This window comes from Arachis ipaensis, chromosome B10 (genome assembly GCF_000816755.2).
Source record: "Arachis ipaensis cultivar K30076 chromosome B10, Araip1.1, whole genome shotgun sequence".
NCBI lineage: Eukaryota > Viridiplantae > Streptophyta > Magnoliopsida > Fabales > Fabaceae > Arachis > Arachis ipaensis.
The window spans coordinates 131,988,288-132,001,753 of record NC_029794.2 but is presented as its reverse complement, the minus strand read 5'-3'; the positions used below and the strand labels follow the sequence as shown (position 1 = coordinate 132,001,753).

At 33.3% G+C, this 13,466-nt stretch overlaps 2 protein-coding genes across 5 annotated transcripts; both read left to right on the top strand.

Annotated features, from left to right (window-relative positions):
• LOC107623485 (RHOMBOID-like protein 9, chloroplastic) lies at nucleotides 595–4,904 on the top strand. Of its 4 annotated transcripts, none has more exons than XM_016325765.2 (7): nucleotides 595–724; nucleotides 1,307–1,808; nucleotides 1,949–2,135; nucleotides 2,227–2,392; nucleotides 2,787–2,957; nucleotides 3,401–3,555; nucleotides 4,386–4,904. In XM_016325765.2, exons 2-7 carry the CDS (start codon nucleotides 1,313–1,315, stop codon nucleotides 4,633–4,635), a joined length of 1,425 nt encoding a protein of 474 aa, XP_016181251.1. In that variant the 5' UTR covers nucleotides 595–724; nucleotides 1,307–1,312; the 3' UTR covers nucleotides 4,636–4,904. The 4 variants fall into 4 exon arrangements, with proteins under 4 accessions (XP_016181251.1, XP_016181250.1, XP_016181249.1 ...); XM_016325764.2 differs by having other exon boundaries at nucleotides 595–756; XM_016325763.2 differs by having other exon boundaries at nucleotides 596–763.
• Nucleotides 5,788–7,740, top strand: LOC107621690 (F-box/kelch-repeat protein At3g06240-like). The gene is made up of 2 exons (XM_016323708.2): nucleotides 5,788–5,978; nucleotides 6,540–7,740. Exon 2 carries the CDS (start codon nucleotides 6,560–6,562, stop codon nucleotides 7,634–7,636), a length of 1,077 nt encoding a protein of 358 aa, XP_016179194.1. The 5' UTR covers nucleotides 5,788–5,978; nucleotides 6,540–6,559; the 3' UTR covers nucleotides 7,637–7,740.

The window sequence follows — 13,466 nt, the reverse complement described above, 5'->3', positions numbered from 1 at the left end:
TTATTTATGTATTATTATTATTTAATAAATATTTTATATTTAAAATATTATTTATTTATTTATTTTAACTAACCTATAATTTTATTTCTATTGTTATGTTATCATTGACTTTTTAAGATATTGTTGAGACTTATTATATTATTGTTAATTATTTAAAATTTGATATTGAGACTTGTTATATGTATTTATTTTTTTATTCTTTTTTAATTTACAAAACTTCAAATTTAATCAATCTAAACCATTTAAAATTGGATCGGATTATTTTAAAAATATCATCCAATTTAAATTGCACTACAAGTAAAATTAATATTCGGATCAGATGAGTTTTTTATTCAAAACCGATCCAAACCGCACTGTGTGGATGTGAGTTATACATTAGTGGTTTTCTGTTTGTTGTTTATTTTGAAAGCGAAAGGCATAGGAGAATGAGGCAGAAGAGCATGCAACGTGTTAAGATTGATCAGAGTGGGTCCAACCGAATCCCATTGCATGCGTTTATTGGTCCACACATTCTACATATCTCAGCTTGTACCACATGAATGGCTAACCAGAGATAAGGTTGCACCTACATACACTAATAAATCTATACAAAGTCAATGTCTCTTTTGTTCATTTTCCTTTGTCAATCAAACATCATGATCATCAGGGATTCATTTGCAATTAATGCAAGTACCAATTTGCATTTTTCACTTACAAATTACAACCTTGTATTTATAGAGCAAAGGTTAGAGCCTCTCCTCAACACCTTAGACTCAGGTAGCTGGTAGGTCCAATATTTCATTCATTTGTTTCTTTCAGCTTCTTTGTGTAACCAAACTTCCATAAAGATTCACCAAGTGGATCAACCTATGGATTTGGGTTTCAATTTTTGAATTTCATGTTTCCTAAAGTGAGAAGCTACATTTTTTCTTTTTTTAATATTTTAATTTAGTTTTTGATCACTCACCATTTTAGTTTTCTGGTTTACAAGTAATAAAGGCATGATATATTTGATTATATTCTGCTGCTTCTGTTGGAAACTCCCTTTGGTGAAGAGTGTATATAATTTAGGAAGAGTTTCAGATATTCCAAGAATTGATCTTATTTATATATGAATTTTCGGCATTTTTGGAATACCTGAAAATTTTCCGGTACTTTAAGGCACATTTTTCTTTTGGAATTGATATGAATAACTTGGATTCTTCTTTTGGCAGAGACACAATAACTTAGATTTTTTCTTTTATTTTGCTGTTTTCTAATGTTGTGATGATCATGTCTTTATATGTTTCTTATACTTTTCTTAACAGATTTTTCTTTTACCTTTCAGGTTTTCATGGCTGCATTTCCTATAGGTTATAAAACACCATACAAGGACCAAAACCTATTGAGGCAAAGGGCAATAAAACACAATGACAAAAGGTTCATGAATCACCATGTCAATATGCTAAGATCCTCTTCAATTCCTGGTCAAGTTAGCAATATCTATACAAAATGCATAGCTCATGGCAGAGGAGCTTTGCATAGGGCCGCGACGGAAGAAATACTCGCGGCCGGTGGTAGTCTAGATTGTCACCTAAGCATCATTCAGAGATGTCATTCGAATTCGAAGAGAAGAAACCTTTTCAAAGTTCTGTTTTCAGCAGAGTCTGGCTCCATTGAGAAACAACTAAGATCATTGGATTCTTACTTTGGAAAACTCCATGAGCAAACAAAGTTGCATACTTTTGATTCGTTGAATAAAGTGGCGCCGGTTCATAATAGAGATAGCGAAACCAGACCGAAAAATGGACTAGAGTCTCTTGATGAGTATCTTGGCAAATTGAACAATGGTAACTCTTCTTGGTCATGTAAACGGTTAAATTTCTTGTCAATTTAGAAACCATCAAGTTTGAAATAAGTTTCAAAGTTTGAAAACATGATATATGTTATTGTTGCATTTGATTGGTTACTGCAAAATTGTCATCTGCAGAAGTAAACCAAGAATCTCTCTTACCATCAAGTTATTATGAGAATCTTGGTGAAGAGAATTTAGTTCAGAAACCAAAGTTTAGGAAACCAAATACTTATGTGGATATAAGAAGAATCAAAGGCATAGGTGATTCAAGGTCTACTATGGATCCACTTCAGAATGATGAAACCTCTAGTCTTTACCTAATGTAAGTTTCATAGAATCATAATTCAAGTTTACATGGTTACTTTTCCCTGTAACATCTTTTGTTCTTATGTTTTTTGTTTTCTTGGATGCAGTGGTATATTGGTTTCTGTAAACATTGCAGTGTTTTTATTTGAAATAGCAAGTCCTATAAGAAAACCAGATTTCGAGCTGTTTTCGCTTCCGCTGCTATACGGAGCAAAGATAAACCATTTGATCATGGTTGGAGAATGGTGGAGGCTTGTAACACCAATGTTTCTGGTACAAGATTGAGAATTGGGTCTGTGTTTCCATTCCACATATATGCATCAATGTTATACATCACATTCATTCATTCATCATCATTTAGGATAATCACAACATTTGGAATATGTCTTTGTTTCCAAGTTGTAATTGTTAACTAAAATGCAACTATTTTTGTTTAGCTTAGGACAACAAAGTTAATGAAAAGATTCCTACATGGAAAGAAAATAAGAAATGAGTCATTTACTCATTGCTTTATAATTATCATGAAAAGATTATGAACTATATGGGGGTAACAAAATGCATCATAACAAGAACTTGATAAAAAAATCAAGAAAGATTTTGCTAAATTATCCTTCATTGTGAATGTGTTTCTTATACCCTATTCTTTGTAATCTTCATCAAAATGCAGCATGCAGGAATATGTCACATGACTCTCAGTTGCTGGGCCATTGTAACTTTCGGACCGCAAGTATGCAAAGGATACGGTTCATTTACTTTTTTCTTGATCTACATACTTGGTGGAATATCTGGCAACATGATAAGCTTTCTTCATACTGCAGATCCAACAGTTGGTGGCACAGTAAGTATCATTCTATGGTTGACAAATCTAAGCCATTGTCATTTTTTGTTCCACAACTTTGGCTAAGTTAGAGTTTTATCTTTCTTAGCTACCAAGTAAGTTTATGTACTTACTACTTATTGCCTCTATGTTTGTGTTAAACTCATGTGCAGTTGTCTACATGTGAAGTTGATATTTGAGAACCGTTAGATGATTTGACAAGTTTGACTAAGTCATCATCTAACGATTCTCAACTATCAAATTCACATGAAACTTATTTCCAAAATAAAACTTGTTCAAGCATAGAAGGGAATATGAGTTAATGTAAAATGGGTTTCTTAAAATGTGGGATTGTGCTTCTGCATATGATTTGTGTTGTTGAACTAAACTTATATGCATATTTGTTTCATTTTTTTGTTTCTCTTTTTGTTTTGAACTTATCTCCATCTTCAACTTGTACTCAGGGACCTGTATTTGCAATAATTGGTGCTTGGCTTATGTATCAAATTCAAAACAGAGATGTCATTGCAAATGATGCTTCAGACGACATGTTCCGGAAGGCAATAATTGTGACTACTCTTGGTTTCATATTATGCAACCTTGGTCCAATTGATGAATGGTATGGTTTATATTATATAGAGAACTAGTAATGTTAGGAGACCAACTTTTTTCAGCCAACACGAGTTAATTCTTTAAAAATTATTTTATTCAGTTCCGTTAGGAAATCAACTAGGAGTGAAGCCAACTCCAACTAACTAGTTGAAAAACATGTCCGTTACAAAAAACAAAAAAAAACAAAAACAAACAACTTTTTACTATTCTAATTTTTCGAATTTCAAAATCAGAAATAAAATGAGGCTAGCTAGCTAGCTTAGTTGGCTTATATTGTAGTTGATTTCCTAGACTTACTGTATTTTATTTATTTTAAATTTTTAGATCCTAAATCATAAATTTTTAATTCTTAATTCTAAATAATAAACTTAAATACTAAAATTAACTGATGTTAACTAACTAAAAGTTTGTTCCCTGTACTTTCTCTTAGGGAATATAGGTCACGTGAATTATAAGGAAATAAAGTTTTGATAACTAAAGAATATGCATACAACTCAAAATATTGAATGGAAGAAGTATATTGAGGCAAAATGAGTTTATACTTGCAAAATGCATACATTATAAACTATAAATTGATTCTCTTATTTACTTAGGCTTCATTTGATTAGTATTCATGTTTACAAGAGACATAGACCCAGTGATACATGTCCATTATTTATTTGTTAAGAGAGAATTTTTTTTAAAAATATGGTTACACACAAATGCACGCTAAGACGCAGAGATGCAAAAAGTGAGACAAATTTTCCAACTTTGTCCTTATAGAAAATTTATAATTCTAACACTATCCTCCTCTTCATAAGATGAGTTTAGTATTCAATGGGTTTGATTGGTTTGTAGGACACACCTTGGAGCAGCTCTCACAGGCATGGCATTTGGGTTTCTAACAAGCCCAAGTCTTGAGCTTAATGATGCATCATCTGGAGGAAGTGGAGGACAAGAGGAAGGGCTCAAACTTGTTAGAAAACATGGTGATTCTTGCAAGTCACTGATTGTATTCACCATATTCATCATTGCATTAAGCTCTCTCCTTTTCTTTATGGAGCCCCCACTCAATGCACTTGCAGCTGAAGACTTGGAATGCATGTAGTTGATGCATCTTTCTATACTCCATCATGTTCATTTTTCCATGTCACATTTTAGTTTAAAGTTTTGAAACTTTGAGAAGAAGAAACGAATATATATATTTTGTAAACAAAGTTTTTGTGGGTAAGCTCACCATAGTTTGAACGGAGTCTTTACAACAGCAAGAAAGACTTGAATTCATATCTTGACATCTTTATGGACAGAAGTGGATCTAGAAATTCCAACTTTGGGAGCAAAATTTAAGTTGAGATTTTTAAATGAGTTAATACTCAATTTGACTCCGAAATTTGAGGTTGAATTCAAATTGACCTTTAAATTTATAATTGACTCAATTTAGACTCTAAAATTTACAATAATAATTTGCGTTGGTTCGTAATCTGAGTTAAATTTGTATGTTAACTTGCTATAATTTGGATTTCTCGCATAAATTTCATGTGATTGAGATTTATTAAAGTTCTCACAAGCTTAACTAGTTCCTCAATATCCTCATGAAGACACAAATTCAAATCTGAGTTAAATTTGCACGTTAACTTGCTACAATTTGGATTTCTTGCATAAATTTCATCTGATTGAGATTTATTAAAGTTCACACAAGCTTAACTAGTTCTTCAATATCCTCGTGAAGACACATTCAAATCGCAGCAAATAATGTACCAAATTAATAGGCTGTTAATGAATATCATATTAGGGGATTAATACTAGTTATAATTATAAATTTAAGAGTCCAATTTAAATCAATTAAAATTTCAAATAACAATTTAAGTCTTAACCTCAAATTTTAGGAGTAAATTTAAGTACTAACTCATTTTATGTTTCCTTGTTTTAAATATTATGTATAAGAGGAAATTATGTTGTGTTTTAACACCAGTAGAAAGGAGATATTAATATGGTAACTATAATTCTGTTATAGGTGTATATGCACACTATTGTCATATATTTCTTTTGGTGGAGAAATATCTTTATATGGAAGAGAATATATAGGAGTTGAGAATAATTTGGGAGAACAAACATATAAAAGAAAATAATATTACCAATTAGAGAATAGTAATATTTTCCTCCTTAAGAAATAATTTATAAAAAACGAAGATTGATACCAATATTAGATTAAAATTTATCTAATAAAACAGTCACAAGTTTGTTGTTTTGCAAGTACAACCAAACGTCACACCCGCTTCCAAACGGCCAAACGCAAAACCAAACCTCATAAATTTTGGCAGCTCTTCACACTCACTTCCCTTAACAAATCTCATCTTTCTTCACTCTATAAATAAAAAAGTTCAGCTCTCAATTTTCTCATTACTCTCAAACTGCGTTTCCACATACATACACACTTCTGTGTAGTAGCAGGTTCGTTTCTTCCTTCTTCTGTAATTTAGCATAATTAGTGCCTTTCTCTTTGTAATTGAGCTTAAGCTTAGTGTCTTTTTAGCAAATTGCTTAGGGGGGCTTTGATCGTGTCTGTAATTTGTATCATTTCGTGAAAATATCTTAAAATACGTTCGATTATTATTGGATAAACTATTTTGCTGAAAAGTTAATAGACTTGTCTTTTGTTTCTTCTGCATTGTATTATGTTTCACCTTGTGGTGCTGAGCTCATTCTTTTTCGTATGTTTCTATGTATAAATACAAAAATAAAAACCAGATTGGTCGAATAATCAGCTCACTTAGCTTAACCAAGGATTTGAGATTCAAATCCTAGCATGTGCATTGGGCAATACATTAGCCAGTAAATCTTTAAATGGAGCTCAGATCTACGACTAAATTAGTCTTTAGCCACCATGGGCAAAAAAATATAAAATTACTATTTGAATACCAAAATCAATTAAGATATATTTAAACTGTTAGCTGATTTTGGTAATTAATTTTAGTGTATAGAACATGATTTTGTGTATTTTCGTGAATGTAGCTTCAATTCAGAACGGTGCCATGGAGATGACGAAGAGAATCAATTACAAAAATGACCTTCCAAATGAGTTGATAATGGAAATCCTTACGAGGCTTCCTGTTGAATCTCTCATGCGATTCAAGTGCGTGTCTAAGTCATGGTTTTCCATAATCTCCAATGACAGCTTTGCGAAATCACACTTCGAACGCTCTGCTTCGTCAAGCCACAGAATTCTCTGCCATGGAGACGGTGAACTTAGATCCATTGATCCAGATCTGTTGTTCCATAAAGATCCTCATACAATAAAGCTCTCTATTCCGTATTCCTTATCCGCTTATGCCAGAATTCAAGGTTCTTGCAGAGGTTTCATGATGCTGCAGGAATTTCCTGATCTCGTCATATGGAATCCATCAACAGGCGTAAACAAAAGAATTTCATATGATCACTTATCGCCAGGTAATCTTGAATTTGGAATAATATTAGATTCATTTATGTTTGGCTTCGGATACGACGCTTCTAGAGATGACTACTTGGCAATTATCGTGTGGTGTGATGTTAATGGGAGAAGATTCTTGGAGTATTTCTCCATGAGAATCAATAAATGGGAGAGAGTTGAGATTGCGCTGCCGCGGCCTAGCATGGATGCTGCTGCATCATTATCACCTGGATACTACTTAAATGGTGCTATTCACTGGGACATTTCAAGCGATTCCATTCTCGCCTTTGATATGATTGAAAGAGAGTTTTTCGAGATTCCATTGCCGGAACCATTGGGAAAAGAATTCATGTCTTGTTGTTTGGAGTTACTGGGAGGATTTCTGTGCTTGTCTGTTTGGAGAGAGAGCAAGAAAACTGAGATATGGGTGATGAAGGAATATGGAGTGGCGTCGTCATGGACGGCGTATAGAATCCCTGAAAGCAACTTTGATCCTTTATACTTTACTAAAAGTGATGAAATTATTGGATTCCCTAGCGTTGGAGGGTTAGCAAAATATGATGAGAAAGGAGAGCTAAGAGAGTATATGGAAAATTGGAACTATGAGTATCACTTCTGGATGTATTTGGAGAGTCTACTATCACTCCCTAGCAGCTCTGGCATAGCATGGAAGGAAGAATGAAAAACAATTTAGAAACATGAAGTAATGTCTATGTATGTTACATTGTTATCATGATTATTTGTTATTACCATTTTATATATATCTTATTAATCTTGGTTCTTGCATTAGGATGGAGATATATTCTTGTGACATTAAATTTAGAGTATATATTCAAATATATTCTAAGAAATTGTGTTAAACGTTTTTGTTTTTAAATTTTTTTATTACATTAAATCCTTTGAATTTTATAAAAATAAGATATATAAGTCTCTATTATAGTCTAACTCATTATTTTTAGAATAAAACACGTTCATAAACCATAAGTAACACAATATTACACCAAAGTCCCAAAAAAAAATGTTATGTACATATCTCCAACCATATTTCTATATAAATCAAATTCATCGAATCAGATTTGCAAATTCTGATACCAAATCAAATGAAGATGATTTGAATTAGTACAAAATTTTGTAAATCAATGCTATTAGGTTCGATTTATGCAAAAGTGAAATTTAACTCTTAATTAAATTGATACTATCTGTTTCCATTAGTCTTCTTGTGTTTGTATCCTAGTAAATCAAATTAAAGCAGTTCTCTAGTAAACCGACTTTAATAAAATCGATTTATAATAAATTATTACCAGTAGCAAATTGAAGTCAATAGGATCGATTTAGCATGCATTCATATATATAAATCAAGCTAAATTAATTCGATTTACTATGACCTAACATATATAAAAAAGAGTTGAACGTGTATTTTTCATCAAAGTATGACTCACAATGGCTAGTGATAATAGTTTTTTAGTTCTGATTTATTATAGAGGGTTGATTAAGAAAACGTGATCTGGGATAAAATTTACTTATAAAGATCTGCTGAGTGTTTTTCTCAAACTTTCTACGAGTTTCATGAGTTTGAAAATACTATAATTCAAAAACTGGGATTGCATGGCATGAAACGAGTGGACAAGTTATTTTATAGAATTTTGATTTTTGTGTTGTGAGATGCTGTGAAGTATGATTCTTTTATCATAGACAGTGACAAAGATTTACAAATTCTGTTTCATTGTCGTCTTCAGTTTTTCGAGGTAAGGATCCCTGGACTATTGGTCAAGCTTGTTGATGTGGTGATGTTTGAATCACAATCATCAATTTTCAGCAATGACAACCGGCTCTAGTTCAATACCTGTTGTTGTCTCAACATTTGTACCTGTGATTGCAACTATGGCAATTTTGGTTAAATTTCTATCATTCAGATCTTAACTGCAATTATGATAGATATATAGGTGATAATCAACCCTTCAGTGAGCTTGTTATTGCGATAGTTAGAACTCTTGTTATGATTCCGATTTTTGGAAAAGATGGAGCACCGGTTGGTATCGACGACGTACTGCAGAATGATAATGATAACGATGTGAAGTTTGCCACAATTACTGATGATAGTAATAATGATATAACAAAGAGTATTTTTGCTGAAAGTGGTAGAATATCTAGTTCAAAAACTCAACAATACTCTCCATTTTTTTAACTTTAGACTTCGATGTCGTGACACAATAGAAATTACTAAAACTATTTTATGAATTTAAAGCCAGAAATACACATAATACAAAAACTTTAACTAAATTTTAAGTTTATCAACAGTTTTAAGAGCTTCAGTTGGGTTTCATGCGATTTTTTGTTGCATGCAAATTTGTACCGCAATTATTTTTAGAACTAGAGAAAAATAGAAAAAATATCCAACCGCCAAAAAATATTTCTTTATATTTGCTAAATATCGTGCCCAACGTTATCAAGATGATTAACAAAGCTTGGAACCCTAAAAAAAAGTAAACACTGACCTTCCACGAAATCCATCACTGAGGACTTTGTCGTTCACGACTAAGGTATTCTGTTTTGAGAGACATGATTACACATGTAGATGGAACTTGTCATCTATAGAATACTATTAGTTTCTAAAATATACCTTAAAAATAAATTAAATAATATATTTATTTATCTATAAATATTTAACTTTTATTTTATTTTTATTAAAATAAAATAATTGTCAAAAAATAAAAAATAATACTAAAAAATTAACAAAATTTATTATTTTTAATTAATAATTAGACAAAAAATATTAAATTACTAACTAATAAAAATATTAATCAATATCAAATAAAATTGCTAAACTCCGCCTATGTTACACTTGCGGCACATAGCCGGTCTCAAACCCGGATAAAGGAAGAGGGTTGTATTAGGTCTTCGACAACCAACATAAAAATATAGTCGAACCCCATGATATGAATCAAAGACATTATTGCGCTAAAGTTAGGTCGTTGCCCGGAAGCAACGCGCTGTATGGCTCGAGTACGGTGTCAAATGAGTAAGGGTTCTCGCGTTTTCGCGAACAGACGATGGTAAATAAGCTAGTTCACAAAGTAAAAGGTAAAGGTCGAAGCGACAGAATGTTGAGATTTGGGACATGGAACATAGGCACTCTAACAAAAAAGTCCATGGAGGTGGTGGACACCATGACAAGGAGGAAGATTAACATTATGTGCCTACAAGAAACAAAATGGGTTGGCGCGAAGGCTAGGGAGTTGGATACTTCTAGTTTCAAACTTTAGTATACATGCAAGGTGAATAATAGGAATGGGGTTGGAATAATTGTGGATAAGCAGTGGAAGAATGACGTAGTGGATGTCAAGAGGGTGGGAGATCGGATCATCTCTATCAAACTTGTGGTGGAGGGAGATGCTTTCCATGTGATTAGCGCCTATGCACCGCAAGTGGGTTCGGACGAACAACACAAGATAAGGTTTTGGGAGGATCTAGAGAGTTTGGTTCAAGGCATACCTTTGGGAGATAAGATTTTTTTAGGAGGAGATTTAAATGGCCATGTTGGGATAGAAGTGACTGGATATGGGAGTATTCACGGAGACCATGGTTTCGGGGTGATCAATGCCGAGGGTAAAACTATTTTGGACTTTTCCTCAACCTTTGATCTTCTCATCGCAAATACATGTTTTAAAAAGAGAGACGAACATCTTATAACATATAAGAGTGGCATGACAAGCTCTCAAATCAACTTCTTATTGTTGAGGAGAGTTGACCGAAAATTTTTCATTAACTGTAAAATTATTCCGGGAGAGAGTTTGACAACACAACATAGGGTGCTCGTCATGGATTTTTGCGTTGAGCAAAAGTTGAGGAAAAGACATCATACGAAGAACCCAAGGACGAGGTGGTGGTGGATGAAATGTGAGGAACAAAGAAGCTTCCTAAGACGGGTAGGAGAAGAGGCAAAGTGGGATGGGAATGGAAGCGCGGAAGAGATGTGGAGGGAGATGGTAGAAGTTATTAGAAGAACAACAAAAGAAAGCTTTGGTGAATCTAAAGGAATAGGACCAAGAGACAAGGAGTCCTGGTGGTGGAATGCGAGTGTACAAGAAAAGATAAAGATAAAAAGGGAGTGCTTTAAAGAGTGGTCTTTATGCCGCAACGCAGATAACTGGGAAAAATATAAGGCGACTAAGAAAGAGACAAAAGTGGCTGTAAGTGAAGCAAGAACAATAGCATATGAGGGTCTCTACCAGTCTTTAGGCACGAAAGAAGGAGAAAAAGGTATATATAGAATCGCAAAGAGCCGTGAAAGAAGAATGAAAGATTTGGATCGGGTTAAGTGCATAAAGGATAAGGATGGAGAGGTGTTGGCTCAAGAGGAGAAGATTAATGAAAGGTGGAAGAGTTACTTCTACGAGTTATTTAATGAGGGACAGAAGACTCTTCCCGGCCTTGGTCGGTTATGCACAAGGAAAGAAGATCAAAACTTTGACTACTATCGAAGGATTCGAGACTTCGAGGTAAAAGAGGCTCTAAAGCAGATGAAAAATGGCAGGACAATAGGACCTGACAAAATCCCGATTGAGGTTTGAAAGGGTTTTGGAGAAAAAGGCATCAACTGGTTAACCAAGCTTTTTAATGAGATTTTAAGGTCAAAGAAGATGCCTGATGAGTGGAGAAAGAGCACATTGGTACCTATCTACAAGAATAAGGGGATATACAAAGTTGCAAAAATTATAGAGGGATCAAAATTATGAGTCATACCATAAAGTTATGGAAAAGGGTGATAGAACGGAGGTTGAGAAAAAAGACACAAGTAATAGAGAACCAATTTGGATTTATGTCAGGCAGATCTACCACTGAAGCGATATACCTATTAAGAAGGATGATGGAGAGGTATCGTAGTAATAAAATGGATCTACATATGGTGTTTATTGATTTGGAAAAAGCGTATGATAGGGTACCAAGGGAAGTCTTATGGAAGGTTTTAGAAAAGAGGAGAGTAAGGATCGCATATATTCGTGCAATTAAAGACATGTATGATGGGGCCACAACTAGTGTGAAGACTCAAGGTGGTGTGACAGAGGAATTTCCTATTAGTATAGGATTACACCAGGGATCATCTTTAAGTCCATACCTTTTCACATTAGTCTTGGAAGTACTCACATAGCACATCCAAGAGCCTGTGCCATGGTGCATGCTTTTTGCCGATGATATCGTCCTTATGGGAGAGTCAAGGGAAGACCTAAATAAGAAGTTGGAGTTATGGAGAGAAGCTCTAGAAGTGTATGGTCTGCGCATAAGCCGTAGCAAGACGGAATATATCGAATGTAAGTTCAGTCTAATAAGGGAAAACCCTAATATAGAGGTGAAGATTGGAGAAAATATCTTACGAAAAGTTCAAAGTTTTTAGTATCTTGGGTGCATCATACAGGATAATGGAGAGATTGAACATGATGTAAATCATAGGATCCAAGCAGGTTGGTCAAAATGGTGGAGTGCATCTGGTTTTATATGCGACATAAAAGTATCTTTAAAACTTAAAGGTAAATTCTATCGCACCGCTATAAGACCGGCTATGCTTTATGGTACGGAGTGTTGGGCGGCTAAAGGAGAGTATGAACATAAGCTGAGTGTGGCAGAGATGAAGATGTTGAGATGGATGAGTGGTCATACGCAATTGGATAAAATAAGGAACGAAGATATAAGGAAGAGAGTTGGAGTAGCACCCATTGTGGAAAAGATGGTTAAATCGCGTCTCAGGTGGTTTGGACATGTGAGAAGAAGACCGATAGAACATCCAGTCAGGAGAGTGGATGAGATGGAAGATGAACAAGAGGCGAAAGGTAGAGGAAGACCTAAAAAGACCATCCATGAGGTGGTCAAACGAGATCTACATGTAAACAGTCTCTCTGTAGACATGATACATGACAGAGCATAATGACGTCGTTTAATTCATGTAGCCAACCCCACTTAGTGGGACAAGACTTTATTGTTGTTGTATCAAATAAAATTGCTACCTTTGATTTTTTAATAAAATATTTTATTTATCAAATACGTTAATTATTAAATTACTATGTCAAAAGAATAGATTAGTATTTAAAAATTAAACAATTATTAACATNATCTATTCTTAATATATAAAAGTAGATACCTAAGTTTACTTGCGTTAGTTTTAAAATATCTTTTTCTTTTTACTAATGTTATATCAGCAACATCGCTTACTTGACAAAATATTAGAATTAACCACTCAATTTTTGCTAAATCAACTATTATTTCTAAATCAGCAAAAAAAAATAAAATATACAAAAATTTAAAATCAAATTTGTAACCTACAAAGACATCGAATCCATATCCATATATTTATTATATCTCACCGTTATAAACAATACAATAAATTTATAACTCCAATAATTAATTTATTAATTTCTATAAATAACTCATTAAATATAATAAACATTCATATTATGAATGTAATAATAATATTATTAATCATAATAAATAAATTTTACGTTACAAATATTCAAATTCCA

What these genes read in the sequence shown, in the direction of transcription:
- LOC107623485 (XM_016325762.2), top strand. An exon ending in TTGTAACACCAATGTTTCTG is followed by an intron (nt 2,393 to 2,786) that starts GTACAAGATTGA and finishes ATCAAAATGCAG; the next exon opens with CATGCAGGAATATGTCACAT. An exon ending in CTTGGTCCAATTGATGAATG is followed by an intron (nt 3,556 to 4,385) that starts GTATGGTTTATA and finishes ATTGGTTTGTAG; the next exon opens with GACACACCTTGGAGCAGCTC.
- LOC107621690 (XM_016323708.2), top strand. Translation starts at nt 6,560, where the DNA reads ATGGAGATGACGAAGAGAATCAATTACAAAAATGACCTTCCAAATGAG.